This window comes from Phyllobates terribilis, unplaced genomic scaffold (assembly GCF_046119375.1).
Source record: "Phyllobates terribilis strain yellow unplaced genomic scaffold, ASM4611937v1 Scaffold_1__5_contigs__length_1240528914, whole genome shotgun sequence".
NCBI lineage: Eukaryota > Metazoa > Chordata > Amphibia > Anura > Dendrobatidae > Phyllobates > Phyllobates terribilis.
The window spans coordinates 499,164,422-499,191,532 of NW_027362761.1; the positions used below are offsets into that span (position 1 = coordinate 499,164,422).

The 27,111-nt window shown below is 43.8% G+C and overlaps 1 protein-coding gene across 1 annotated transcript in view; it reads left to right on the forward strand.

Moving 5' to 3' along the window:
- The first annotated feature begins 5,446 nt into the window (after positions 1-5,446).
- The window catches only part of THBS4 (thrombospondin 4), a 93,180-nt gene continuing 71,515 nt past the window's right edge, over positions 5,447-27,111 (forward strand). Inside the window, exons 1-2 of the mRNA XM_073680194.1 lie at positions 5,447-5,739; positions 25,923-26,126. Coding sequence (XP_073536295.1) covers positions 5,649-5,739; positions 25,923-26,126 — 295 coding nt within the window. The 5' untranslated portion in view covers positions 5,447-5,648. The remainder of the gene's footprint in view (positions 5,740-25,922; positions 26,127-27,111) is intronic.

A 27,111-nucleotide genomic window follows, 5' to 3' on the forward strand; every position in this document is an offset into this window, starting at 1 on the left:
CCTGGAAGCAAGGAGGGGACCCCTAATCAGGTTTACCAGCATGCAACACTTTCCCCTCTCCAGACCAGGAAGGGGAGCTCCTCCACTTTACACTGGAATCTGGAGGCGGGGTTAGTAAGAGTTAGTTGAGAGGAGTTGGAGACAGAAAAACGACGAGGAAGGACCTGGGGAAGGGAGCTGTGGATAAGCTTACCCCAGAGAGAAGCGTAAAGGAACCGGACATCGGAGTCCGTGGTTGTGGGGCACTGAAGGCCCAGCAGCTGAATCTGGAGGGCAGGAGCCTGCAGGTCTCCTGTCCCCACCAGACGCCCGGTGGCTCAGCAGCATCATAGGGCCCAGCATCACCACGTGGGAGCGACACTTGACGAAGGCCCGATCTGTCTGCCATACGGGTGAGGAACAGACGTTTTACTCAGGGACGAGGGCCGCAGCATAGCTTCAAGCAGCAGGGCCAAAGAGAATAGCGCAGAAGGAAGGCCTACAACTCTACCTGAGTGGATCCCCAACTTGCTTCCAGGCCGTCCGGACATCTACTACCAGCTAGTACCCGTGCCCCGGTCTGCATTGATAAAGCACAAGTAAAGATAGAGGAAATCGCCATTAATCTGTTGACTGGTCATTATCTGCACCATCACCTGCATTACACCTCACCAACAACATCTACCTCATAAAATCACCGTCTACTGCCCTGGAGCTAAGCTCTGCCTGTGGAGAGCTGAACCAACTCTGCTGCATCACCATCAGCTCCAGTGGATCTGGACCGCAGCGGCGGCCCCATATAGCCGCATACCACAGTTGGCGTCACGAACATTATCTCTATAAAAACTTTATTCCCCTTTTCTTTTCCTTTAATTGACCGCCCTGGGTCACGGACCAGGTCACTGCCACCGTGACATCCCCAGCACCGACTGGCCCAGCTACCGAGTACCCCACGGCCCAGAGGGCGCGTCACATGATCTTACAAATGAAAGCAGCAGAAGATCAGATCTGAGCAGTTTGGTATCATTCAGAATTACACAAGGATAGATCTTTATGCTTATACAGACTATATAAAGTCAGCTACTTACAGGAGTGAGACAGATTCTTAGCTCAGTTGGAAAAGCAAAGTGCCCTAATTACAGATCTTACTGGAACCGACCCAACATAAGCAGCTATCTTATTAACGAACATATACGTTGGTTTGAATATGTTTAGTATTTTCTTTAAGCCGTTTTCTTCAGAATTCATTAGCCATGTATGTGTTTGATCACAAGCAGACATGACATAACCCATAAACTATACAGCAGTATATATGGAAAAATCCAGAATTACATTTCATAGGTTACACACGATATAACTCTACAGTGACTGAAGAATGTGTTCAAATCCAAAAGACTACTGTGCCGCTAATCAAGATGGATGTCCAGGCTCGCGGACATATTACATTAAAGTGATTGCCTGCTTTGAACAACCTTTACCTTTACATAAGAAGGTGGAAGTTAAAGGGCATTATATTAATATTTTATGATGGGCCTAAGAACTAACAGGTAGGTAGTTGCTATCTACCTGCTTGTTCTGCTCAGTGCAGATCTCTGCCGACACCACCACCGAGCAGTCACAGATCACTCCTGCCGAGGATTCATGTGGCTTCCACTGACATCACATAGAGCAGCGGCTTCTCTTCCGCTCTGATTGACAGTCAGCTCCTCGCTACCTTACTGTGGTAGCCGGCTGTCAATCAGCATGATGCCGGCAGTCACGCCCCATTAATAGAGCAGCCCAAAAGAAAAAGCTGCTCTGTTGATGTGGAGCAGCTAAATCGCCAACAGGATCGGCTCTGAGCTGGCACTGGATAGAATAGGCAGGTAGTTGCTAACTAGTTAGCAACTACCAGCCTCTTAATTTTTTGGCTCATAGTAAAAAAAATAATTTCGTCCTGGACAACCCCTTCAAACATTACAGCAAACATTTCTGACCTAGAGGCATAATTAAAAACTCTGCTGGCTCCAGGTTTATGGGGGTCCTTGGCAACACAATCCCAATGAGCCGCTCTTCACTTCTGATGTTTCTTCATCTTCCAGGAGCTATAACTTTTTTATTTTTTAGTCAATAGGAGCGGTAGGTTTTATATGTAATATTATGAGGTCCACACAACTTTCTGATGTCTTTTTATTCCATTTTTTTGGGGAGACAAAGGAACCAAAAAAGCAATTATGCCATTTTGATTTCTTTTTCCATTTTGGCGTTTCCTGCATAGGATAGATATTATGATAGTCTATTCTTTTGTGCAATTACACAATGGGCAATGCCAAATACAATATGTTATTTTTCTATTCACATTTTTTTGGTCCTACGTTCAGCATATGAACTGTGGAAGCTCCTAGTGTATCCGCAGGCCCCTTTTGGGCTACTAAAGGGCAGTTTTCCCTGCATAACTCTTTATGTGCTAAGGAATAGTGTAGTAGACTTCACTTATCTAAAAAAAAATGATACAATGTTTACAATGGGAAACTATCAGTAACGTATATAACTATATGCCTGTGCAGTGGGGAGCACTGCAGCCTTCCATCAGGGATATACACTCAGGTTCAGAAATATTTGGACAGTGACTGAATCTTCATGATTTGGGGTCTGCAGGCCACTATTTTTTATTTTAAATGAAACAACTGAGATGTGATTGAAGTGTAGACTTTCAGGTTTAATTAAAGGGGTTGAACAAAAATATCAAGTGAAAAGTTTAGGAATTGCAACCATTTTTGTACAAAGTCTCCTCATTTCAAGGGCTCAAAAGTAATTAGAATAATTAACTTTACCATAAATAAAATGTTAATTTTTAATACTTTGTAGAGAATCATTTGCAGGCAATGACAGCCTGAAGTCTGGAAGCAATGGGCGTCACCAAACGCTGGGTTTCTTCCTCTGTGATGCTTTGCCAGGCCACTAATGCAACTGATTTCACTTGTTGCTTGTTTGTGGGTCTTCCGGCTTAAGTTTTTTTCATAAGTATGTGAAATGCTGCTCGATGGGGCTGAGATCTTGTGATTGACTCGGCGATTGCAGAATATTCCACTTCTACGCTTTAAGCTCCTGTGTTCCTTTCGGAGTATATTTTGGGTTATTGTCCATCTATAATGTGAATCGCTGTCCAATCAACCCTGCTGTATTTGGATGAATCTGAGCAGAAAGTATTGCCCAGTACACTTCCGAATTCATCCGGCTGCTTCTGTCTTCAGTGACATCATCAATAAACACTCGTGACCCAGCACCATTGGAATCCATGCCCATGCCATCACACTGCCTCCACCATGTTTTACAGAGGATGAGGTGTGCTTTGGATCATGAGCCATTCCAAGCCTTCTCCATACTTTTTCTTCTTCACATCATTTGAGTACAGGGTGATCCTAGTTTCATCTGTGCAAAGAATTATTTTCCAGACCTGGGCTGGCTGCTTTAACTGTTTTTTTGGCAAAGTCTAATCGGCCTTTCTATTTTTAAGGCTGATTAATGGTTTGCATCTTGTGGTGAATCCTCTGAATTTGCTCTCATTAAGTATTCTCTTTATGGTAGACTTAGATACTGAATCACCTACTTCTTTGAGAGTGTTCTTCACTTGGGTGGATGTTGTGAAGGTTTTTTTTTTCACCATGCAAAGGATTCTGCAATCATCCACCACTACGCAAACTGCGGCCCACAACATAAAGGTAGCGGGTGGGGGGTATGGAAAAGCAACACCTCATCCCCCATCACCGCGTACTTGTGCCTACTCAAAAACTTATGAAAACAAGAGAAAATGCTAGTATATTGGCATAAAAAGACTTTATTCATGTATAAGATATACAAAAGCAGTGCATCAAACTAGTAATATCAAAAGTGTAAACATACGGGTATAGCAGCCATATATATCTGAGCTAGAAAAGAAAGGGGGAGAGATGGAAATGTTTCCGCACAAGGCCCTAGTATACATTGAGTAAATAGTAAGAGACAGCCAGGGGATCAAGAGAACCTATAGCTTCATTGCAATTGTCATAAATCCTTGGATTAACGCAGTCAATTCCATAAGGAGACGACAAGCACTCACCCAGTATGCGAGGGCCCAGCTCAGGGGGGACCAGAGACAGAACAGGACGCTGGCCAGAAGGAGCCTCGACGCGCGTTTTGCCAGTATAGATAGCTTTCTTAAGAGGCATCCCCCCTCACTCCCCTTGAGGAAGCGACACCTGGTGGTCGCGAAACGCGCATCGGGGTACGCCTATGCATCTGTCTCTCCACTGATGCCTCATTGACCACCTGGTAAGCTCAGCAATGAACCATAAAAACTATATGAGATAGCTTTCTTTTACTATGCACTAATACCACATGGCATATGGTTAATGTGTTAATCCCAGTCTGAAATTATTTATTCTATTACTGCCATCTTATATATTTATTCTGGGACTGATTTAATCTTATATATTTACTCTGGGACTGACTTAATTAATTGCCATATGAGTGCAGACCTGGCTATACTCTATTCTCTTCACTTCCAATGGAATCTATGAGATATATCTGAGTCCAAGGGCTTTATGACATCAGTGGTCTGTTGTTGCCATTTTTATGTACCTTTACCTTTCTATTTACTGTATGTATAATTTTATATTCATTAAATGATGTAATAAAATTAAGTATATGCCGATAAAACTCTCTCTCCTCATTCATTATAAGTCTGCAGTAAAAGACTGAAATCTTTGTCATTTGGCTGCAACCTCAAGATACTTTGAAGAATTTACAAGTATGTGGTAAACCAGATAAACAGGGTTTACCAAGATCACCACAGTGGGTTTATATATAAACCCTTATATCAATAGTGTCCCATGTTGGATTGGACATGTGACAATTTCTAACCACTAAACTTCAATCAAAGGACGTTAATGTAAAACTAAGTGGTTGTCCACCTACCAGGGAGGGTACAGTCAGGATCTTGTCTCCACTTGTAAAACGTATTTACATTAAGTCAAATTAAAAGAAATAAAAAAGAAGCTTATTTCACAATATATCTATATCCAAAAATGAAAGGAAAAAAAAGTAAATCTTGAGTAAATCAAACACATACTATGAATCAGTGGTGAGGGTGCTGATATAACAGTTGCACCAGAGTCCTGAGTTGGCTGGTGGGACCCATAAGTAAGGACATCATTTTGCATTGGGGCCCAGAACTGTTAACGGAAGGTATTCTGAACACAATGACCTATTTTACATAGCTTTCATTGGCTGATCTCCTCATGGGATTGTGAATTTTTTTTTACAACATGAAACCTTAACTCCCTGGTATAATCTCACTGTGCCAGGCAAGAAGTGTTTTGCAGCTTTCTAGTACTTTTACACTTTCTTTGAAGGCTGAGCTAATAAACATCCTGAGATTTAAAGTCCAGCTGGAGTCCCCCCCCCCCCAAGATCCCACCTCTTTTTGGACTGCCAAATAAACATTGAAGGAGTGAGAGCAGATCTTCAGTGTCCCCAAGAAGAGTTCTGCTGGCCAGCTGTAGTCTCTGCCCATGCATGTGTAATAGAGGAGATCAAGTCCTTCCTCTGCTCCCAGGCTCTCTGAAGACCTGCCCTCTGGTGGGGAGCTCTCCACTGCCTCTCTGAAGTGACAGCACTCTGAAGTTCCAGGATAACATCACACAATAGAGATGAAAATGCCAAAAAGGAAAATCTTGCTGCTTGTATTGCAGGTGCTGCTGGGATTCTACTGGGGATGTGAGGGGCAGACAAATTATCAAGGTAACCTCTTTATGAATACTTCTACAAAAAGTATATATATATTTGTGATGTTATTGCAAATTGCAAATTCTGCATGGTTCCATAAAGAAATACTGCAAGCATGTATTTTTATTAGCTTTTTAGTTATAATTAGTTTAGTTTACATAGTCACATGCAATTAAAATTACAGATCCAACCGTATTCTATGGATATAAAAACGATTAGACATTTGATACATCGGTTCAATCACTTCTAGTTTTAAAGATCGTTCTTAATCGTAAATGTTTAAGGCTATGTGCCCACGATGCAGAAATGCTCCGGACTTTTCCTGAGCGTTTCTGCATCTCCCTGGCAGAAAAAATGCATGCGGATTGTACATGCGGATTGTACATGCGTTTTTCCTGCCAGGGACAAGCGTAAATGAAGCCGTTTTCACATGCATTTCCGCATGCGGGTTGTCAAGTGCTTTCCAAGCGATTTTAGCATCACTTAGAAATTGCTTGACAACTTGGTCACACTATATAAATCCATGCAACCGGCATGGATTTATATAGTGTGACCAAGTTAATAGTTGAAAAAAAGATTAAAAACGGTAAAAAAAAATAAATATTATACTTACCCTCTGATGGCCCCCGGTCTTTTCTCCGCTGCGCCCGGTCTCTTCTACGGCTCTCGGTGGTCTGAAAGAACCTGCCATGATGTCATTTAGTCATGTGACAGGTCACGCGACCGCCGACGTCATCGGTCGCATGACTCGTCACATGATTAAATTACGTCATGGAAGGTCCTTTCAGACCACCGCGAGCCATAGAAGAGACCGGACACAGGGAAGAAAAGACCGGGGGCCATCAGAAGGTAAGTATAATGTATTTTTTTCTTTTAATTCTTTTTTTTTTACAGTTACCATGGTCTCCTCTTCTCCTGACCCGGGTACCATCCGCACATTGAATCGCTTAATATCCGCATGTGCACGTGTAGTCATGCGGATATGAAGTGTTTCAATGCAAGTCTATGGCAGCGAAAACGCCGCGGTTACGCAAAATAATTGGTAGTGCTGCAAATTTTTCCGCAATGATAATCCGCAGCAGAAATTTCCGCAGCATGTGCAGAGCACATGCGGATTATCATTGGGGAACATGGCAGGCCTTCTACCATGCGTTTTTTAAGCGTTTCTGCAGCGGAATTGCCACTGCGGAAATGCTTAAAAAACGCATAGTGGGCACACAGCCTAAATGCACAATATTTCACTAGATATATGTTTTCTCTGCATCTACTGTGTTGGAAGAGGAAATCGTCATGCTTTACTCATTGTGGCCAAGTATTTACTTTTTCATATATATTTAGTGATAAAATAATAATAATAATAATAATCATCATCATCACCTAGAAAAAGACAGTATTCTGTTACCAGTGGATTTGGCTTAGTTGGAGGATTGGGCAGAGAACTGGCAAATGAGGTTTAATAGTTGTAAACTTCAGGTTATGCTCTTTAGGGACATTACTTGTCACCATGGACAAACAGGTTAAGCAACCAGTGTCTGACAGCTGCTGCCATCAGATCATCATATGTATCAAAAGAAGCAAAGTATTAAAACTTGAGATTCCTCACTGGTTGATAGCTTTTAATGGCTAACTGAAAAAATGGTAACAAATAGCAATATTTTCAGACTACTCCGGCCTCTTCATCAGGCATAGGCAAAGGCATGAATGCACATGATAAGGACACTTTGAAAACAACTTGTCAGAGGAACACACATGTGTAGGGCACCAATGTACATCAACGTCATTTCTGAGCTGAAGTTGGTAAATGGTTGAGCAATCAAAGTGTTGTTAAAATGGATCAAAATGTCTTTATTTAATTAAAAATATAAGAGATCAGATAGATAGGGGTCTCCTAATTACTATTTGATCTATTGATCCTTTTGTACCCTGGACTGTAACTTTAATAACAAGGGGCAACCTCTTTATCTTTAGGTAGGAACGTTTCAATATCATCATACACAGGGATTCTTTACTGTTAGAGCAGAGAAACTATGGAACTCTCTGTCAGAGGAACTTGCAAATTCATTCTAAGAGTTTAAATTGAGTGTGGTTGACTTTCATAAGTGTAGTAGTATGACAAGGGCTCATTCAGACGTTAGTTTTTTTCATGTTTGAGAAAATTGGACCAAGTTTCATCAGATTTTAATCAGAGTTTTTTTCACTGAGAAAAAAAGTTTCTCCACCTTCTCCTATCTATCAGTCAGTGAAAAATTGACAGCGCTTGAATGGCATGTGAATGCTGTCAGATTTTTTCACGGACCCATCGACTTGCATTGCCGATTTAGATCAATATTGGACATGTCTCCGTGATTTGCATGAACCCCTCGGTCCAAGGAAAAAATCTGACGTGAACAGTTCCATAGATTGTCATAGGTACGAGTGCTATCCATGAAAAAACGAATGGCACTCATACGTGAAAAACTAGTGTGTGAATGGGGCTTAATGATTACTAAATAACTACTACATAGAGATGGGTCATTAATCCACTGATTTATTCTGATTGTCATGCTTGAAGTCAAAATTATAGAAAAATGTATTTCTTCATCAAAGGATTGGCTTTCTCTGGAGCAACACTGTAGGATAGTGCTTTGACCAATGATTTTCACCCCAGTGACATTATAAAATGTATTGGGAAATCAGACTAAGCTGGTGACTGGTACACGGAAATTATTCCAATAATAGGAAATAAATATCTTTTTAATCATGTGGTCTAAGGGGTAACGTTTCTTCTTATGGAGAGTGACACACCGGCTCTGGCAATTTGGAATAGTTGGGTTTTCCAGTATGATCACTAGGGAATAGATCTGGATTATTGAAATTGCTCAAGATTATTCATGCACCACATTTACACATTATAAAGGTCCTTATTGAATGGTTAATGACATTTCTTTACCCAGAAAACTGTAGAAATAAGCTGCATCACTTCGATTTCTCAATTCAAGTTAAGATTTTTATAAGCTAGATGACAAGAAATATGGCTGACATTACAGCTATCGTTAGACTTCACACTTATTTATATAATGGCCTTCGGCTCGATCTCGAGCAATGGCGACTAAATGGATGAGCGATCTATAGGAAGTTGGATATTGTGCATGCCTAGATAGGTCCACCAGGGTCTTCTCTGCTGTTATTTTGATTGTATCAAGTCATCGGGCTGCTGGTCTTCCTCTTCGCCTTGTTCCTTTTATTCTTCCAACCATTATGTCCTTCTCAGATTCCAAAATAACCAATCTGCTTAGTTTTGCTGTTTTACACCCCTAGACTCATAACTAGGGAGTTTTGCTTAGAAGGTTTTCTGGGACTTTTCTTGGTGACCTATTTTTAGGATAAGTCGGGTTCTGATCCCAACATTGCCATTGATTAGCTGACAATAAGGACTTCCAGAACTGCCACAGCTCCATATTTTATGTAGTGGTTGTGAATGGTACTGCAGCTCTATCCCATTCAAGTGAATATTAGACAGCAGAAGCCAAATAAAAATAGCTGAATCAGACAACCCATTTTTTTTTTTAATCAGATAATTTTTATTAACAAAATTCAAACAAAGAAACAGAGTCCAGACATTACAAGTCCAACAAGGTCACATATTTTCAATTACAGCGCATCCCCAGACAACCCTTTTTAATGTAATTTTGCACGCTTAGCTCCATGAATGTGCCACAGCTACTAACTATTAAAGCTTTTTACAGATGGGATCTACATCAATAGCTAGTATGTGCTCCTGATGTTCCTTATGCAGAAGGAGAGCCCTGGGGTCTGGATTTTCCAGTTTATGTATGACTTTTAGAATATATTAGCATTTCAAGGATTTTACAGAATGACCAATGCTGAGCATTTCACTGCCAGGATATTACACCTATTTTGGCAAAGAACTTAGTGTAATTCTAGATGTGAATGGCTCACAGCCATGGGTGCCAGCAAATGATGAATATGTTCTTATGGGTGGGGGTTATACCTAGAATTTGCTCTTGTGTCATGAATTTTGCTACAAATGTCTTGATTTTTATATATTGAGGCATAAAGTGAATTACAATAGCGATAACTAGGCCCTATTGCTTGTTTTGATAATGAAGATAATTGACACTTGACTAAGTACAAAATCACCACCAAGAACAACAACGGTTTCCAGACTATGGCACTTGTTATTGGGCGAAGAGAGTTCTAATTTCAGGTTTTCAGTTACTATTGATGATAGTCTGATATGGCATATGGTATATAGCTTTGGTATATTAGGAACATTTTATAATCTTTGTAAATACATTTGGTAATATCTAGAAGAAGGACTTCATTTTATTGGTAAACTCTGAACCATGAAATATTTTATTTAGCTGCAAATATACAGGACACACCAGCTTTGTACATGCTGAGAATCTAGTTGTGTATGGGAAGAAATTGAATATATCTCACGAGGAGACGTTTTCTCACAAGTATTACTTATAATGTATTAAAGGAGTTGTCTGGTCCAAATTGATTAGTCTGCAGTCACTCTGTGTGACTGCAGACTAATGAATTCCCCAGAGCATGGATTGTGTGCTGCGAAGATTCGCTGGTTTCTGAGCCGGGACCAGAGAGTATATATGAGTTATACACACTCCCGGTCAGAGCCCGGCCAGCGAGCGCGGCCTCACTTTATATACTTATATGGAGCGCGGCTGCGCCCTACTTGGCCACGCCCACTGGACGGCAGCATCACTAGATGGGGCGCAGCCTCGCTCCATACAATTGTATGCAGCGAGGCCACGCCCACTAGACGCCCACTGGCCGGGAGTATGTATAACTCATACATACCCTCCGGTCCCGGCTCAGAAACTGGCAAATTCTTGCAGCGCACAGTGCATGCACTGAGGGCATTCATAAGTCTGCAGTCACACAGAGTGAATGCAAACTTATCGATTTGGACTGGACAACACTTTAAGTTGTATCACCAGCTAGTTATATTGAGAAAACTCCTGTTCTATGTATGGCTAGATTTAGGCATTTATTTCAGTATTCAACTAATGCTAACCAGGGCACCATGTTAAAGAACTTGAGAGACATCTAGATAGAAGATAGATAGATAGTTATGAGATCGATACAATATGAAATAAATAGATGTGAGATACATACATAGATATAAAATAAAATATTAGATAGATTTGTTGTGCAAAAAAGCATTGGACCCTTTTTTAAATGCTGATATAATTGTAAGAGGGTGTGCTGTAGAAGATGAGATTCCCCAGCGCCGAGCGGCATTTGTGTCCGGAGACTGCCACCTGCTGCCCAAGCAGAACCCTGCGGAACCAACAAGAAAGGAAAGAGTTTTGGGAAGGACGAGTCTAGACGGAGCATCAGGTCAGGTTGATATTCGTGACGCAGTTCCTCAATATAAGAGACTGGAGTGACAAGGCGGAAAGAGATTTGCCCCCAATCAGTGAGACCAGCAGGGTGTGTGTTGAGAGGGGCGCTAAGGCGACGTGCTAGGAAGTCCGAACCAGTGGGTTGTTGTATGGCGACACCGGTCAAGATTACTGCTTTATAGAATATACCTATAAAAATGAAAGGCATACATTCTTTGGAACTCTAGCTTAATACTTCTACAAATTTATAGGGCAGGTAGGATCCAGCACTAATTTAAAACAGCCTTAGGCTGATGAGAGGAGGAGTGCTCATCCAGAAAAGGAGGCAGTCAAAACTTCCAATAGTATACTACAAAAAAAAAAAAAATGGCCAGCACCTCCAAACAGAATAAAGCAAGTGTAAACAGGTGCAAGCTGCTATGACTGCATAATATACAAACAAAAGAATGCAGCAGCCTCTGTAAGTGCTAACATATATGCAAACATTATATATGAAATATGGACTGCATTACTGCTATGTTGAATATACTTATGAAAATGAAGGTACTTAGCGCATAAATTGGCCAATTCATGAGAGCTCATCAGCCGCGACAAGGTGTATAAAGGGTGCACTCCTCCGATCAGCCAAAGGCTGTTTTAAATCAGTGCTGGATCCTACCGGCCCTTTAAATTTGTAGCCATGTTTGATAAGTATTAGGCTAGGGTCCCATTCAACACTGGTACGGCTTGCCACGGCTGGTGGCCTCTCATGAATTGTCCTATTTATGCACTAACTACCTTCATTTTATAAGTATATTCTATATAGCAGTAATACAGTTCATATTTCATATATTCAATGTTTACATACATCTTAGCATTTTTCATGCCAATGTATTCCTTTGTTCTATATTATTTTTGTTATTATAGCGCCATTTATTCCATGGCACTTTACATGTGAAAAGGGGTATACATAATAAAAAAACAAGTACAATAATCATAAACAATACTTGCCACCGACTGGTACAGGAGGAGAGAGGTCCCTGCCTGCGGGGGGCTCACAGTCTACAAGGGATCGGTGAGGATACAGTAGGTGAGGGTAGAGCTGGTCGTGCAGCGGTATGGTGGAGCAGTGGTTACTGCAGGTTGTAGGCTTGTCAGAAGAGTTGGGTCTTCAGTTTCTTTTTGAAGGTTTCCACGGTAGGCGAGAGTCTGATGTGTTGGGGTAGAGAGTTCCAGAGTAGGGGCAATGCACGGGAGAAATATTGTATGTGATTGTGGGAAGAAGAGATAAGAGGGGAGTAGAGCAGGAGATCTTGTGAGGATCGGAGGTTGCGTGCAGGTAAGTATCGGCAGACTAGGTCACAGATGTAAGGAGGAGAAAGGTCGTGGATAGCTTTGTATGTCATGGTTAGGGTTTTGAACTGGTTTCTCTGGGCAAAGGGGAGCCAATGAAGGGATTGACAGACAGGAGAGGCCGGGGAGTAGGAGTCGTGGGGGGGGACAGGTGGATTAGTCGGGCAGCAGAGCTTAGGATAGATTGGAGGGGTGCAAGAGTGTTAGAGGGGAGGCCACAGAGCAGGAGGTTGCAGTAGTCGAGGTGGGAGATGATGAGGGCATGCACTAGTGTTTTTACAGATTCTTGGTTAAGGAATGTGCGGATCTGGGAGATATTTTTGAATTGGAGTCAGCAGGAGGTGAAAAGGGCTTGGATATGTGGTTTGAAGAAAAGAGCTGAGTCCAGGGTTACCCCGGGGCAACAAGCTTGTGGAACTGTGGAGAGTGAGCAGCCATTGACTTTGACGGATAGATCTGTTGAGGGGGTGGGGTGAATGAGATGGGGGGGATCTGAATTACATTTTGTCCATGTTAAGTTTTAGAAATCTAGTAGCGAAGAAAGATGAAAAAGCGGATAGACATTGCGGGATTCTGGTTAGTAAGGAGTTGATATCGGGTCCACAGAGGTAATACTGGAAGCCATGAGACTCTATGAGCTGTCCCAGGCCGAAGGTGTAGATGGAGAAGAACAGAGGAGCAGGGTTCCTAGTAGTGAACCTTGGGGGACACCGACAGATAGGGGGCGAGATGAGGATGTGGTGTGTGAGTGGGAGACACTGAATGTCCGGTCTGTTAGGTATGAAGGGATCTTAGATAGGGTCAAGTCTGTGATGCTAAGAGATGAGAGAGTCTGTAGTAAGACGGAATAGTCCATGTTATGCAGTCATAGCAGCTTGCACCTGTTCACACTTGCTTCATTCTGTTCGGAGGTGTGGGTCAATTTTTTTTGTAGATAGACAGATAGACTCATGTCATTGACTGGAACTCTATGTGTGCTAAGTGCAGTGTAGAATAGTAGAATAAATTAAATACTAAAAGCTGTTCGGTACCTGGATGTACAGCCAAGAATTATATGACATTGTCAGTAGGAAAATATTCTCAATGATGATGTACTTGGGCCGCGTATACTGTATACTGTATGTATACAGAACACTCTACTTCTACCCTTGTCTTAGAGATGATGTGTTCTCTCATTAGCATTACATTGGCATACCTCGGTGATATTTATGGTCCCGGTGCACAATAGGCTGTTCTGTAAAACCTATGATGATAATAGCAGTCTATCTGGACTGTGCCAACATCTGTTTTTATTCTTCTGCTTCTAAGAATGGACTCTGTGAATGCCATCATGCATACTTTCCATTGCCCAGTCAGTATTTTAATAAGCTTCCCTTGTCTAATGCCACGCAAGACGTTTTCTATGTGGCAAAATGTGCAGACACACTTCTATACATAATGCCAGTGACTGCTACAGTACTGAGCACTGATATTAGTCATCTTACGGAATAATGGAAATATCACATTCTGTAGATACGTTTTACTTGTACTGACCTGACATTTTTTGCTTTGCAGTGGGTATGGAAAGTATTCAGACCCCTTTACATTTTTCACTCTTTGTTTCATTGCAGCCATTTGGTAAATTCTAAAAAGTTCATTTTTTTTCTCATTAAAGTACACTCTGCACCCCATCTTGACTGAAAAAAACAGAAATGTAGAAATTTTTGCAAATTTATTAAAAAGGAAAAACTGAAATATCACATGGTCATAATGTTAGGGGGGCGGCTGCAGACAACTTTATTTAAAAGGAAAGCAACCGACCCCGGGGTCCGCGATGCAGCCAGGTGGGCTGCTGCCGAACACTTTCCGGGTGAAAAGGTACGCAACCAACTTAAACGATAAGCCCTTCCGTGTTACTGCACACAGGAATGGGTATAGCGGTTCACTCTATCTTCGTTAGCAGCACGGGAGATGAGCGACCGGAAAACTATCTGTAGCCCTGTTACTGCACAGGGACTACTCTGGCGGCGCTAGGATGCGTGTGTGACTACGCGACGGGTACACGTGCCTCCAGCCGGCGTGCCACCGGACTGAAGGGAACTACTCCACGTGGCTGACAGGCGATAGCCGTGGACAGGGCGTCTACAGGCTGCTCGAGGTGTTAGGCGACCCCTTTGGCTGAGCCAGGCTGCAAGATGTAGCTACCTGCCTAAGCAAATCTAAGCCTGCCTGAGTGACCTGTGCTAATCAGCCGAGCGAACTCTGGCATCGGCAGGTCACGGAGAGAGCAGCTAGGGAGCACGTGGAATACACTCGTCCACACAACAGCAACACATGCTAAAATGATCTGAGCGCGCCGCCATGTTTGTGGGCGGGCCTTTTAAAGATTAAGCCCTGCCCCACTGTCGCACCATTGGTGACGTCACCTGTGACCAATCAGGCGGTGCCAGGTCACCGGATCAGCTGGTTCCCGAACCACCAATCACGGTCCGCCATGTCACGGGCATGCTCAGTGTGATGCATCTTGGACTTAGGCTGCCGGAGCCCTGACTCCCTCCGCAACCTATACTTCATAGTGCTAGGCACAAACACCCAAGAAACAACTTGCACATCTTGTGCATTGGCTAGGCGTTGGGACCGACAGTGATGCTGTGCAGTATCAGCCCTGGCTGAGCCAGAATGGGAGACCACAGAATCCACTGATAACTCAGAACCCACTTCTGATCCAGCAAGTGCCCGGCACCTAACATTATCCCCCCTTCTAACCCCCCCCTCCACTTGACACTCATATTCCTCAATGAGCAGGGGGGCTTGAATGTGGTCCAGGAGCAATCCTCAGATCCATGACCTCTCCAGTGTACAAGGACCTCCCCTGAACCATCTTAGACCCCACAATCATCTGTACCTCAAAATCATCACCCCTGGTGTCTGGAGCAGATTGGGGTTCCAAAAATTTTGTCAGACGAACCGGCTTGAGAAGCGACACATGAAAGGTGTCATGAATCCTCATGTGTCGAGGTAATTGTAACCGGTACACTACGGAGTTTATTTGGGCCAGGATTCTGAAAGGACCAATGAAACGGGGAGCAAACTTAGTGGATTCCCCTGATGTTGCGAGCCGCAAGCCACACTCTGTCGCCCAGGGAGAATACGGGGGCTGGACGACGATGAGCGTCAGCCAACTCTCTCATCCGATTCTTAGAAGCCAAAATAGCCTCCTGGGTATGATCCCAAACCTCCCGCGCCTCCAGAGCCCAATCTCTGACCCCTGGTTCCACAGAGGAAATCGGCATAGGAACCGGGACTCGCGGATGTTGGCCATTATTTAAGAGAAACGGAGTCTGGCCCGTGGAATCCGCCACTGCGTTGTTTAAGGCAAACTCTGCCCAGGGAAGCAATATCGACCAGTCATTCTGGTTGGCCAAAACGAAATGGCGCAAGTATGTCACCAGCGTCTGGTTAGTGCGTTCCACCAGACCATTGGTCTCCGGGTGATAGGCAGTGGAAAGATTCAGTTCGATGCTGAGCAAATGACACAATTCTTTCCAAAACCGAGAGGAAAACTGTGGTCCCCGGTCACAGACAATCCTATCAGGCATGCTGTGGAGATGGAAAACGTGACGAATGAACAATGATGCCAGAACCCGGGAGGAAGGAACCCTAGGCAGAGGGACCAGGTGAACCATCTTAGAGAAATGGTCAGACACCACCCATATAGTCGTATTTCCCCGGGACTTAGGCAATTCAACAATAAAATCCATCCCAACCAGCTCCCAAGGTCTATCCGCCACGGGTAACGGATGAAGAAGACCAGCCGGCCTCTGACGGGACGATTTATTTCTCGCACAGGAGACACACACTTGGACATACTCCTTAACGTCCTGGGATAACCGAGGCCACCAATACGAGCGTTGGAGAAGCTCTGTGGTACGCTTAACCCCAAAATGACCTCCGATCTTAGAGGCATGTGCCCAGGACAGTACCTCATTCTGAAAATTTGGAGGAACGAACGTCCTCCCTGGAGGAACCTGGTTTAGAGACACTGGAGCCAGCGTCCGCATACACTCTGGCGGAACAATGAGCCTTGGCTCGTCCTCATCCTCAGCCGTATCCATAGACCGGGACAAAGCATCCGCCCGAGGGTTCTTTTCTCCTTTTAAAAAATGAATGGAAAAATTGAATCGGGAAAAGAAAAGAGACCACCTGGCCTGCCTCGTGTTAAGACGCTGCGCCGTCTGTAGGTATGAAAGGTTTTTATGATCGGAATATACCACAAAAGGATGCTTAGCTCCCTCCAAGAGGTACCTCCATTCTGAAAAAGCCATCTTAATAGCCAGCAACTCTTTGTCACTAATCGTATAATTCTTCTCTGCTGGAGAGAAGGTCTTGGAGAAGAAAAAACATGGTCTTGTCCGACCCTGTTCATTCTTTTGGGAGAGAACCGCTCCTGCTCCGACAGAGGAGGCATCGACCTCCAGGAAGAATGGCTTGTCCACATCCGGGCGATGGAGAATGGGAGCTCTAGCAAAGTAGGATTTAATCTCCCGGAATGCCTCGGAAGTCTCCTGAGACCAGTCCTTGGGATTGGCACCCTTCCGGGTTAAAGCTGCTAAGGGAGCCACCAGGGTGGAAAAATGTGGTATGAACTGCCGATAGTAGTTAATAAAGCCCATGAAGCGTTGTACCGCTTTAAGAGAATGGGGCTCCTGCCAGTTCTGTACCGCCACCAACTTTTGTGGATCCATAGCCAATCCTTTACTGGATATGATGTAGCCCAGGAACGGTAACGACTCTCGTTCAAACTGACACTTCTCCAGCTTACAGTACAAAGAATTTGCTCGCAATCGTTCGAAAACCCTGCGAACATCCTCTCGGTGTGTGGAGAGGTCCGGGGAAAAAATAAGAATATCATCGAGATAGACTACCATGGAAGATAGCAGCAAATCCCGAAAGATATCGTTGACAAAATCTTGAAAAACCGCAGGGGCATTGCATAATCCAAAAGGCATGACGAAATACTCGTAATGGCCATCACGAGTGTTAAAGGCTGTTTTCCACTCATCGCCCTCACGGATTCGCACTAGATTATAAGTCCAGCTTAGTGAAAATATGAGCCCCTCGCAACCTGTCAAATAGCTCAGAAATAAGGGGCAGAGGGTATTTATTCTTGATGGTGATGGCATTTAATCCTCTGTAATCAACGCAGGGACGCAAATCACCCCCTTTCGTCTGGACGAAGAAAAACCCTGCTCCCGCAGGAGAGACTGATTTTCTGATAAACCCCCGAGCCAGATTCTCTTTGATATAGTCAGACATGGCCTGGGTTTCGGGTACAGACAGAGGGTAGACCCTACCGCGAGGGGGCTCAGTACCGGGAACCAGGTCAATAGGGCAGTCATACGGTCGGTGGGGAGGTAAAGTCTCAGCAGCCTTTTTAGAAAAGACATTCGCAAAGCTCCGATATTGCACAGGCAGAGCGGACAAGTCGGGAGAAGGCTCTGAGACTGCCCCTCAGGCGGCTGTAACCATACACTGGGGCACACAATCTTTACTCCAGGAAGAAATTCTCCCTGTACTCCAGTCAATGTGTGGAGAGTGACGGCATAGCCAAGGAAGGCCCAATAACACCTCATCTAATCCCCCGGGGATAATAAGGAAGGAGATAACCTCCCGGTGACCCTGAGGAAACGACATGGTGAGGGGAACAGACTGGTGAGTGATTTGTGTATCCAGCAGAGAACCATTGACCACCCTGATGTTCATTGACCTAGACAGTAACCCCATAGGAATGGCATGCCTCTGGGCAAATGCTGAAGACAAAAAATTGCCATCAGCTCCAGAATCCACCCACGCCTTGGCAGTAACCATGGTTGTTCCGAAGGACAACATCACCTCATAAAGTAATTTGGAGGACGAAACCCCTGAATCTAACACACCCCCTCCAACGGTGGTTAGACACCCTTGTTTCCCGACTGCTTGGAAACCTTATTAACGGGGTACTCCAAGGGATGTGCAGGTCGGGAACGAGGGGGCTTGGACTTAGTCCGGGATATGTCCATAGCCTCAGGCTCCGGGTTGGGAACCGCGGTTTTGGAGATAGGCCTAGAGAAAGCGGGTGCCAACCGAAACCGAGGTCTGGAAACCTCCAGCTCTAACTTGCATTCTGCATGACACAGATCTATTCGGTTAGCGAGTGTAATTAACTCTTCCAGAGAGGTTGGAATCTCCCTGGTAGCTAGGGCATCTTTAATATGCCCAGCCAGCCCCCTCCAAAACACCGGGATTAGCGACCGCTCTGGCCAATCCAGTTCAGCCGCAAAGGTTCTGAACTGAATGGCATAGTGGCTGGCGGTGGCCGAACCCTGGGTCAATGCAAGCAGCTTAAGAGCCGTATCATGCGTGACCTGAGGCCCCAGGAAAACACTTTTTAAGGTCCTAAGAAAAAGACCTGCATTAGCCACGACCGGATCATTCCGCTCCCACAGTGGAGTAGCCCACTCCAGAGCCCTGTGGGAGAGCAACGAGATGATATAACCCACTTTGGCTCTCTCGGAGGGAAAACGTGCCTCCATCATCTCCAAGTGTATGGAGCATAAATTAATAAAACCCCTGCAGAATTTACTGTCCCCAGAAAATTTCTCTGGGAGGGCAAAGCGGGGTAATGGAGCACTTGCAGTGGTGGCAGCCGAGTTAATCATATTGGCTGCTAGAGAAGCCGCCTGGGTAGCTACTGCAGTGGTATCAGCAACCGGGACAGCTTGTTCCAGAGACCTGAGTCTGGTCTCCAGTTGCTGTATATAGCGCAGCAGCTGCTGATTGTCGGCCATGTACGGCAAGACCCTGGCGCTCAGATACTGTTAGGGGGGCGGCTGCAGACAACTTTATTTAAAAGGAACGCAACCGACCCCGGGGTCCGCGATGCAGTCAGGTGAGCTGCTGCCGAACACTTTCCGGGTGAAAAGGTATGCAACCAACTTAAACGATAAGCCCTTCCGTGTTACTGCACACAGGAATGGGTATAGCGGTTCGCACTATCTCCGTTAGCAGCACGGGAGATAAGCGACCGGAAAACTATCTGTAGCCCTGTTACTGCACAGGGACTACTCTGGCGGCGCTAGGATGCGTGTGTGACTACGCGACGGGTACACGTGCCTCCAGCCGGCGTGCCACCGGACTGAAGGGTACTACTCCACGTGGCTGACAGGCGATAGCTGTGGACAGGGCATCTGCAGGCTGCTCGAGGTGTTAGGCGACCCCTTTGGCTGAGCCAGGCTGCAAGATGTAGCTACCTGCCTAAGCAAATCTAAGCCTGCCTGAGTGACCTGTGCTAATCAGCCGAGCGAACTCTGGCATCGGCAGGTCACGGAGAGAGCAGCTAGGGAGCACGTGGAATATACTCGTCCACACAACAGCAACACATGCTAAAATGATCTGAGCGCGCCGCCATGTTTGTGGGCGGGCCTTTTAAAGATTAAGCCCTGCCCCACTGTCGCACCATTGGTGACGTCACCTGTGACCAATCAGGCGGTGCCAGGTCACCGGATCAGCTGGTTCCCGAACCACCAATCACGGTCCGCCATGTCACAGGCATTGGTTAGGCGTTGGGACCGACGGCGATGCTGTGCAGCATCAGCCCTGGCTGAACCAGAATGGGAGACCACAAAATCCACTGATGACTCAGAGCCCATTTCTGATCCAGCAAGTGCCCGGTGCCTAACACGTAAGTATTCAGACCCTTTGCTCAGACACTCATATTTAAGTCACATGCTGTCCATTTCCTTGAGATCCTCCTTGAGATGGTTCTACTCCTTCATTGGAGTCCAGCTGTGTTTAATTAAACTGATAGGACTTGATTTGTAAAGGCACACACCTGTCTATATAAGATTGACATGCAAATATGGCACCACCTCTATTCCAATTTAATTCACCCCTAGACTGTATGCTCCCAGATCAACGGTAGTGCATTACCAAGTGAGTAATCATAAGACTTGAAGAAAAGAATAAAGGTAGCACTCACCGATATATCTGAAGAGATCCTTTATTATAACCAGTAAAGCATGCTGGCCAGTGGCTTGGGATAGCGACCCCGAAGGGTATGCGGGGGAGTGAAACTGAGGACGACGGCCGTTTCGCTGCCTTCTGGCGCTTCAACGGGTCCCAGGTGTGATGAACACCTGATTACTGCCTTTTTAACAGGTAGCAAATTACAGACACAAGTAAAAGAGTGCATTTCAACCAGTGCAGATAAAAACAGTATCATACTTTTTGCATTTAGCAACAATAATATTTGAAGACAGAAATATAATAAGAAATTATAGGACACAGTACAAAATACATAGACCATTATAAAAAAAACAGAAAGATCTATTTTTTCATTAAGACCTAATGGTCCTTGGACGTCAGAATTTAAAATCCATTTAGCCTCATGTTGCAACAGTAATCTGTTGCGGTCACCTCCTTCTAAGGGATTTTTTACTATTTCTAGTCCTGCAAATCGTAACACATTAGGGTCTGCGTTATGACAATCAACTATATGTTGTATTAATTTAGGGAAACCCTTTTTTGATAAAATTGAGTTAAAGTGTTCCCTAAATCGCACAAAAAGAGGTCTAATCGTTTTACCGATATAAAAATATTGACAGGGACATGTAATTACATAAACTACGTAATTAGATGAATTCCTTCACGATGTGTGTTAAGGCACCTATTCTCAATATTTTGTCAGTATTGTGAAAATTGCAGAAGGAGCAATGTCCACATTTGAAATTCCCTTTTGGGATGTTTTTTTTCTAACCAGGTTTCTTCATTTACCAAAAATCTATTGTGGACAATCATGTCGCCCAGGTTTCGACTGCGACGATATGAGAGTTTTTTTAATGCTGTTTCTGCAAGATCCTTATCACTTTCTAATAAGTGCCAGTTATTTCTGATAGCTTTATTTATAGTTTTAGAAATGGAGTTATATTTAAAATCAAAATAAACCTTTCTTCTTTTTTATGATCCAACTTGCTTTTTATCAGTAATTCAGCTTGCGTTTTTTTGCAAGCTCTTGAACAAGCTGATGTGATAATTTGAGTAGGATACCCACGAGCTAACAATCTACCTGATAATTCTTGAGTCTGTTCTTTAAATTTAGCATCAGAATTATTAATTTTTCTAAGTCTTAAATATTGACTATATGGTATGCCACGTTTTATGTGTGCGGGATCATAACTATTGTGATGTAGTAGCATATTCGTTGCTGTTTTTTTGCGAAATGATTCTGTAATTATGTTGTTATTCTCGATGGAAATACGCACATCTAAAAAATCCAGAGTATGGCCCCCAAACACTGATGTAAATCTCATATTTAGTGTGTTAACTGAATTTAAATGCTGTAAGAACTCAATGAATTGTGCTTCTGACCCAGCCCATATCATAAAAACGTCATCGACGTATCTATGATAGGTTTTTATATATTTCAGAAAGGGATTTTTGTTGCTATATATGTATAGTTCCTCAAAAACCGTTAGGAAGAGGTTGGCAAAGGTGCATGCCACCGGGGTACCCATCGCGGTCCCCGTTATTTGTGTATACCAAGGCATTATGAGTAAGTATATATGTTAGCCCTTTTTTTATAAATTCGATATATCTATCATCTTTATCAGCTTTTTCCAAGATGCTGATCACAGCCTGTACACCCGCATCGCACCCGATTTTTTAGATGTGCGTATTTCCATCGAGAATAACAACATAATTACAGAATCATTTCGCAAAAAAACAGCTACGAATATGCTACTACATCATAATAGTTATCATCCCGCACACATAAAACGTGGCATACCATATAGTCAATATTTAAGACTTAGAAAAATTAATAATTCTGATGCTAAATTTAAAGAACAGACTCAAGAATTATCAGGTAGATTGTTAGCTCGTGGGTATCCTACTCAAATTATCACATCAGCTTGTTCAAGAGCTTGCAAAAAAACGCAAGCTGAATTACTGAAAAAAAGCAAGTTGGATCATAAAAAAGAAGAAAGGTTTATTTTGATTTTAAATTTAACTCCATTTCTAAAACTATAAATAAAGCTATCAGAAATAACTGGCACTTATTAGAAAGTGATAAGGATCTTGCAGAAAGAGCATTAAAAAAACCTATTATCTCATATCGTCGCAGTCGAAACCTGGGCGACATGATTGTCCACAATAGATTTTTGGTAAATGAAGAAACCTGGTTAGAAAAAAAACATCCCAAAAGGGAATTTCAAATGTGGACATTGCTCCTTCTGCAATTTTCACAATACTGACAAAATATTGAGAATAGGTGCCTTAACACACATCGTGAAGGAATTCATCTCTTGTAGATCTAATTACGTCGTTTATGTAATTACATGTCCCTGTCAATATTTTTATATCGGTAAAACGATTACACCTCTTTTTGTGCGATTTAGGGAACACTTTAACTCAATTTTATCAAAAAATGGTTCCCCTAAATCAGGGGTCCTCAAACTACGGCCCACGGGCCACATGCGGCCCGCGGAGGACTTTTATCCAGCCCGCCGGGCTATGGGCGGAGGAGAGGAGAGCGGTGTCAGCGCCCGCCCTTCCCCCCGCTTGCTCAGGGCCCCGGCAGGCGGATACTTACCTCTCCCCGTGCCTCTGCAGATCCGCTGTCTTCCTGCTCTGCGCTTCCTGTGACGTCTCAGGTCAGAGGGTGCGGTGACGTCTTTACACCGCGCCCTCCCGAGTGCCGTCACAGGCAGCGCAGAGTGGGACGACGCCGCTGCGACGCTGGAGTCCAGACCAGAGTAGAGCAGCGGCAGCAAGTGAGAAGTGAGGTGAGTATTGGATTTTTTTTTTTTTTTTTAATGTATGGAGGCATAGGTCATTATATGGGGGGGTGACATCCTGCAAGGGGTATAATATGGGGGGGTGACATCCTGCATGGGGCATGATATGGGGGGTGACATCCTGCATGGGGCATGATATGGGGGGGTGACATGCTGCATGGGGCATTATATGGGGGGGTGACATGCTGCATGGGGCATTATATGGGGGGGTGACATGCTGCATGGGGCATTATAAAGACAGGGGAGTGATATCCTGCATGGGGCATTATATGGGGGGGTGACATCCTGCATGGGGCATTATATGGGGGGCGACATCCTGCATGGGGCATTATATGGGGGGGAAAGGGACATCCTGCATGGGGCATTATATGGCGGTGAAAGGGACATCCTGCATGGGGCATTATATGGGGGGAAAGGGACATCCTGCATGGGGCATAATATGGGGGGGGTGACATGCTGCATGGGGCATAATATGGGGGGTGACATGCTGCATGGGGCATAATATGGGGGGGTGACATGCTGTGTGGGGCATTATATGGGGGGGTGACATTCTGCATGGGGCATTATATGGGGGGTGACATGCTGCATGAGGCATTATATGGGGGGTGGCATCCAGCATGGGGCATTATAAGGGGTGGAACAGCCTGCATGGGGCATTATAAGGGGTGGAACAGCCTGCATATGGCATTATAAGGGGGAAACAGCCTGCCTATTGTGAACATTTACCTGCCCATTGATGACCTATGCTGCCTATTGGGGATATTTACCTGCCTATTGGGGATATTTACCTGCCTATTGGGGACATTTACCTGCCTATTGGGTACATTTACCTGCCTATTGGGGACCTATGCTGCCTATTGGGTACATTTACCTGCCTATTGGGGACCTATGCTGCCTATTGGGGATATTTACCTGCCTATTGAGGACCTATGCTGCCTATTGGGTACAGTTACCTACCTATTGAAATACCAGTTGATTTAACTTTACTTGTTCTTCATTTTAAATATTGTATTTGTTCCTGTATTGTTTTTTTTACTACAAAATAAGATATGTGCAGTGTGCATAGGAATTTGTTCATAGTTTTTTTTAAAAACTATATTCCGGCCCTCCAATGGTCTGAGGGACCGTGAACTGGCCCCCTGTTTAAAAAACTTGAGGACCCCTGCCCTAAATTAATACAACATATAGTTGATTGTCATAACGCAGACCCTAATGTGTTACGATTTGCAGGACTAGAAATAGTAAAAAATCCCTTAGAAGGAGGTGACCGCAACAGATTACTGTTGCAACATGAGGCTAAATGGATTTTAAATTCTGACGCCCAAGGACCATTAGGTCTTAATGAAAAAATAGATCTTTCTGTTTTTTTTATAATGGTCTATGTATTTTGTACTGTGTCCTATAATTTCTTATTATATTTCTGTCTTCAAATATTATTGTTGCTAAATGCAAAAAGTATGATACTGTTTTTATCTGCACTGGTTGAAATGCACTCTTTTACTTGTGTCTGTAATTTGCTACCTGTTAAAAAGGCAGTAATCAGGTGTTCATCACACCTGGGACCCGTTGAAGCGCCAGAAGGCAGCGAAACAGCCGTCGTCCTCAGTTTCACTCCCCCGCATACCATTCGGGGTCGCTATCCCAAGCCACTGGCCAGCATGCTTTACTGGTGATAATAAATTATCTCTTCAGATATATCGGTGAGTGCTACCTGTCTATATAAGACCTCACAGCTCACAGTGCATGGCAGACCAAATGAGAATCATGAGCTCAGAGGAACTGCCCAAGGAGCAAAAAACATTGGCTTAACTAGCAAATGCCATTTCAATGAGCCTAGATCAATTTTTGTTTTTTTTTGCTAGACATTGTCAAGAGTTTAATTGGTGTTTAGCCAGTATTCTTCTTCCTTGTGTCAAAGGTGGGACCCCCATCTATAAGACTTTTATGGCATATCTTGTGGGAATGCATGAATGTCTGAAGTGGGAATACTACTTTAAGCATTGTTTATATAATATGGAAATACTTTTTAATGGGGTTGTCTGATCCAAATCAATAAGTCAGCAGTCACTCTGTGTGACTGCAGACTTATGAATCCCCCCATCGCAGGCACTGTGTACTGCGGAGATTCACCGGTTTCTGAGCCGGAACCGGAGGGTATGTATGCATTATACATACTCCCAGCCAGGGCCCGTCTAGTGGATCTTGCCCAGCTCCATACACTTGTATGGAGCGAGGCTGCTTCCCGTCTACTAAAACGGCCAACCGGTGGGTGTGGCCGACTGGAGGGAGCGGCCTTGCTTCATACAAAAGTATGGAGCGAGGCCACACCCACAGGCCGGAAGTATGTACAACTCATGCATACCCTCCGGTCCCGGGCCTGAAACCGATGAATCCCCCGGTGGGGGGATTCATAAGTCTGCAGTCACACTGAGTAACTGCAGACTTATCGATTTGGACAGGACAACCCCTTTAATTTAAAGTTATGCTAACTTGTAGGTCATAAATAGGACTTGTTCCTAATGTCAAGAAGTTAACATGTTAAATGAATTATGGGAAATCCAGATGTACTTAATTAAATATATACATATACGTTGATTGGAGTATGGTCAGAATGATTGATGGACTAATTTGCTTTAATTTTTTAGATTTCTTGGATTTTGATTTGTTTGCATTGCTATTGCAGCTCTTGATCTCCTGTCGCCTTCAGTCCAGAGACAGATCACGCATTACCTTCAACAGGCGCTCAACAATCCCTCCATGAATGAAGTGTATATACTGTCCACGTTTAAGCTGCAGCCTAAATCTACAGCCACTCTGTTTGGTCTTTACTCCACAAAAGACAACAGCCGCTTCTTTGAATTCACAGTGATGGGACGAATAAATAAAGGTAATCGATGAGATAATGAGATGATCAATGGTGGTAAATCACCCATCAGTGGTTTTATGGTTCTGGCTGATCAGTGTATAGCCATGGAGGTTATGAGGAATAATTGCGATTGGCACAACTGTTTAGAGAACTTCATACTATTGACAAGTGGGTCCAATGAAAGCCAGCATGCAGATACTCTGAAGAGTCTCTCTGATTTTTAGTATGGCATTAATTGATCATCCAGGAACTTGAGAGCAATTTAAAATTTACATTAAACCCCCTCCTCCCTTAGATTATTATGTACTGATGTATTATTGGTGGTTACTAAGTGGCACACAGTTGTAAACACTACTTTCCTGTCATTTGTCAAACCATTTCGGCATCCTGACAAACACTGAATGTAATTATTTAGCACATGTCATGAGCTCCTGTTGATCCTAAAGAGAACCTGTTCTTCTTTAACCCCTCCCCCACCCCCGTCTTCCCCCCGGGGCGATTTCCCGTTTTCGTCTTTTCCTCCCCTTCTTCCTAGAGCCATAACATTTTTTTATTTTTCCGGCCACATCACCGTATGGGGACTTGTTTTTTGCTGGACGAGTTGTACTTTTGAATGACGTCATTCATTTTATCATGTCATGTAGTAGAAAGCAGGAAAAAAAAATTCCAACTGCGTCGAAATTGCAAAAGAAAGCGCAATTTCACAATTTTTTTTTCGGGGTGGGGAGAGTGGGTTAATTACCGTGTTCACCATATGGTAAAACTGACCTGGCAATATTATTTTCCAGATCAGTACGAGTACGCAGATACCAAACATGTATAATTGTTGGGTTTTTTTACGGTGAAAAAAATTCAGAAATTTGTAAAAAAATTAAAAAAATGTTGCTTGTGTTGTCATTTTCCGAGACCTGTAACGTTTTCACTTTTCGGGATATGGGGTTGTGTGAGGTCTTATTTGTTGCACCTTGAGCAGACGTTTTTAGTGATACCAATTTGGAGCAGATAT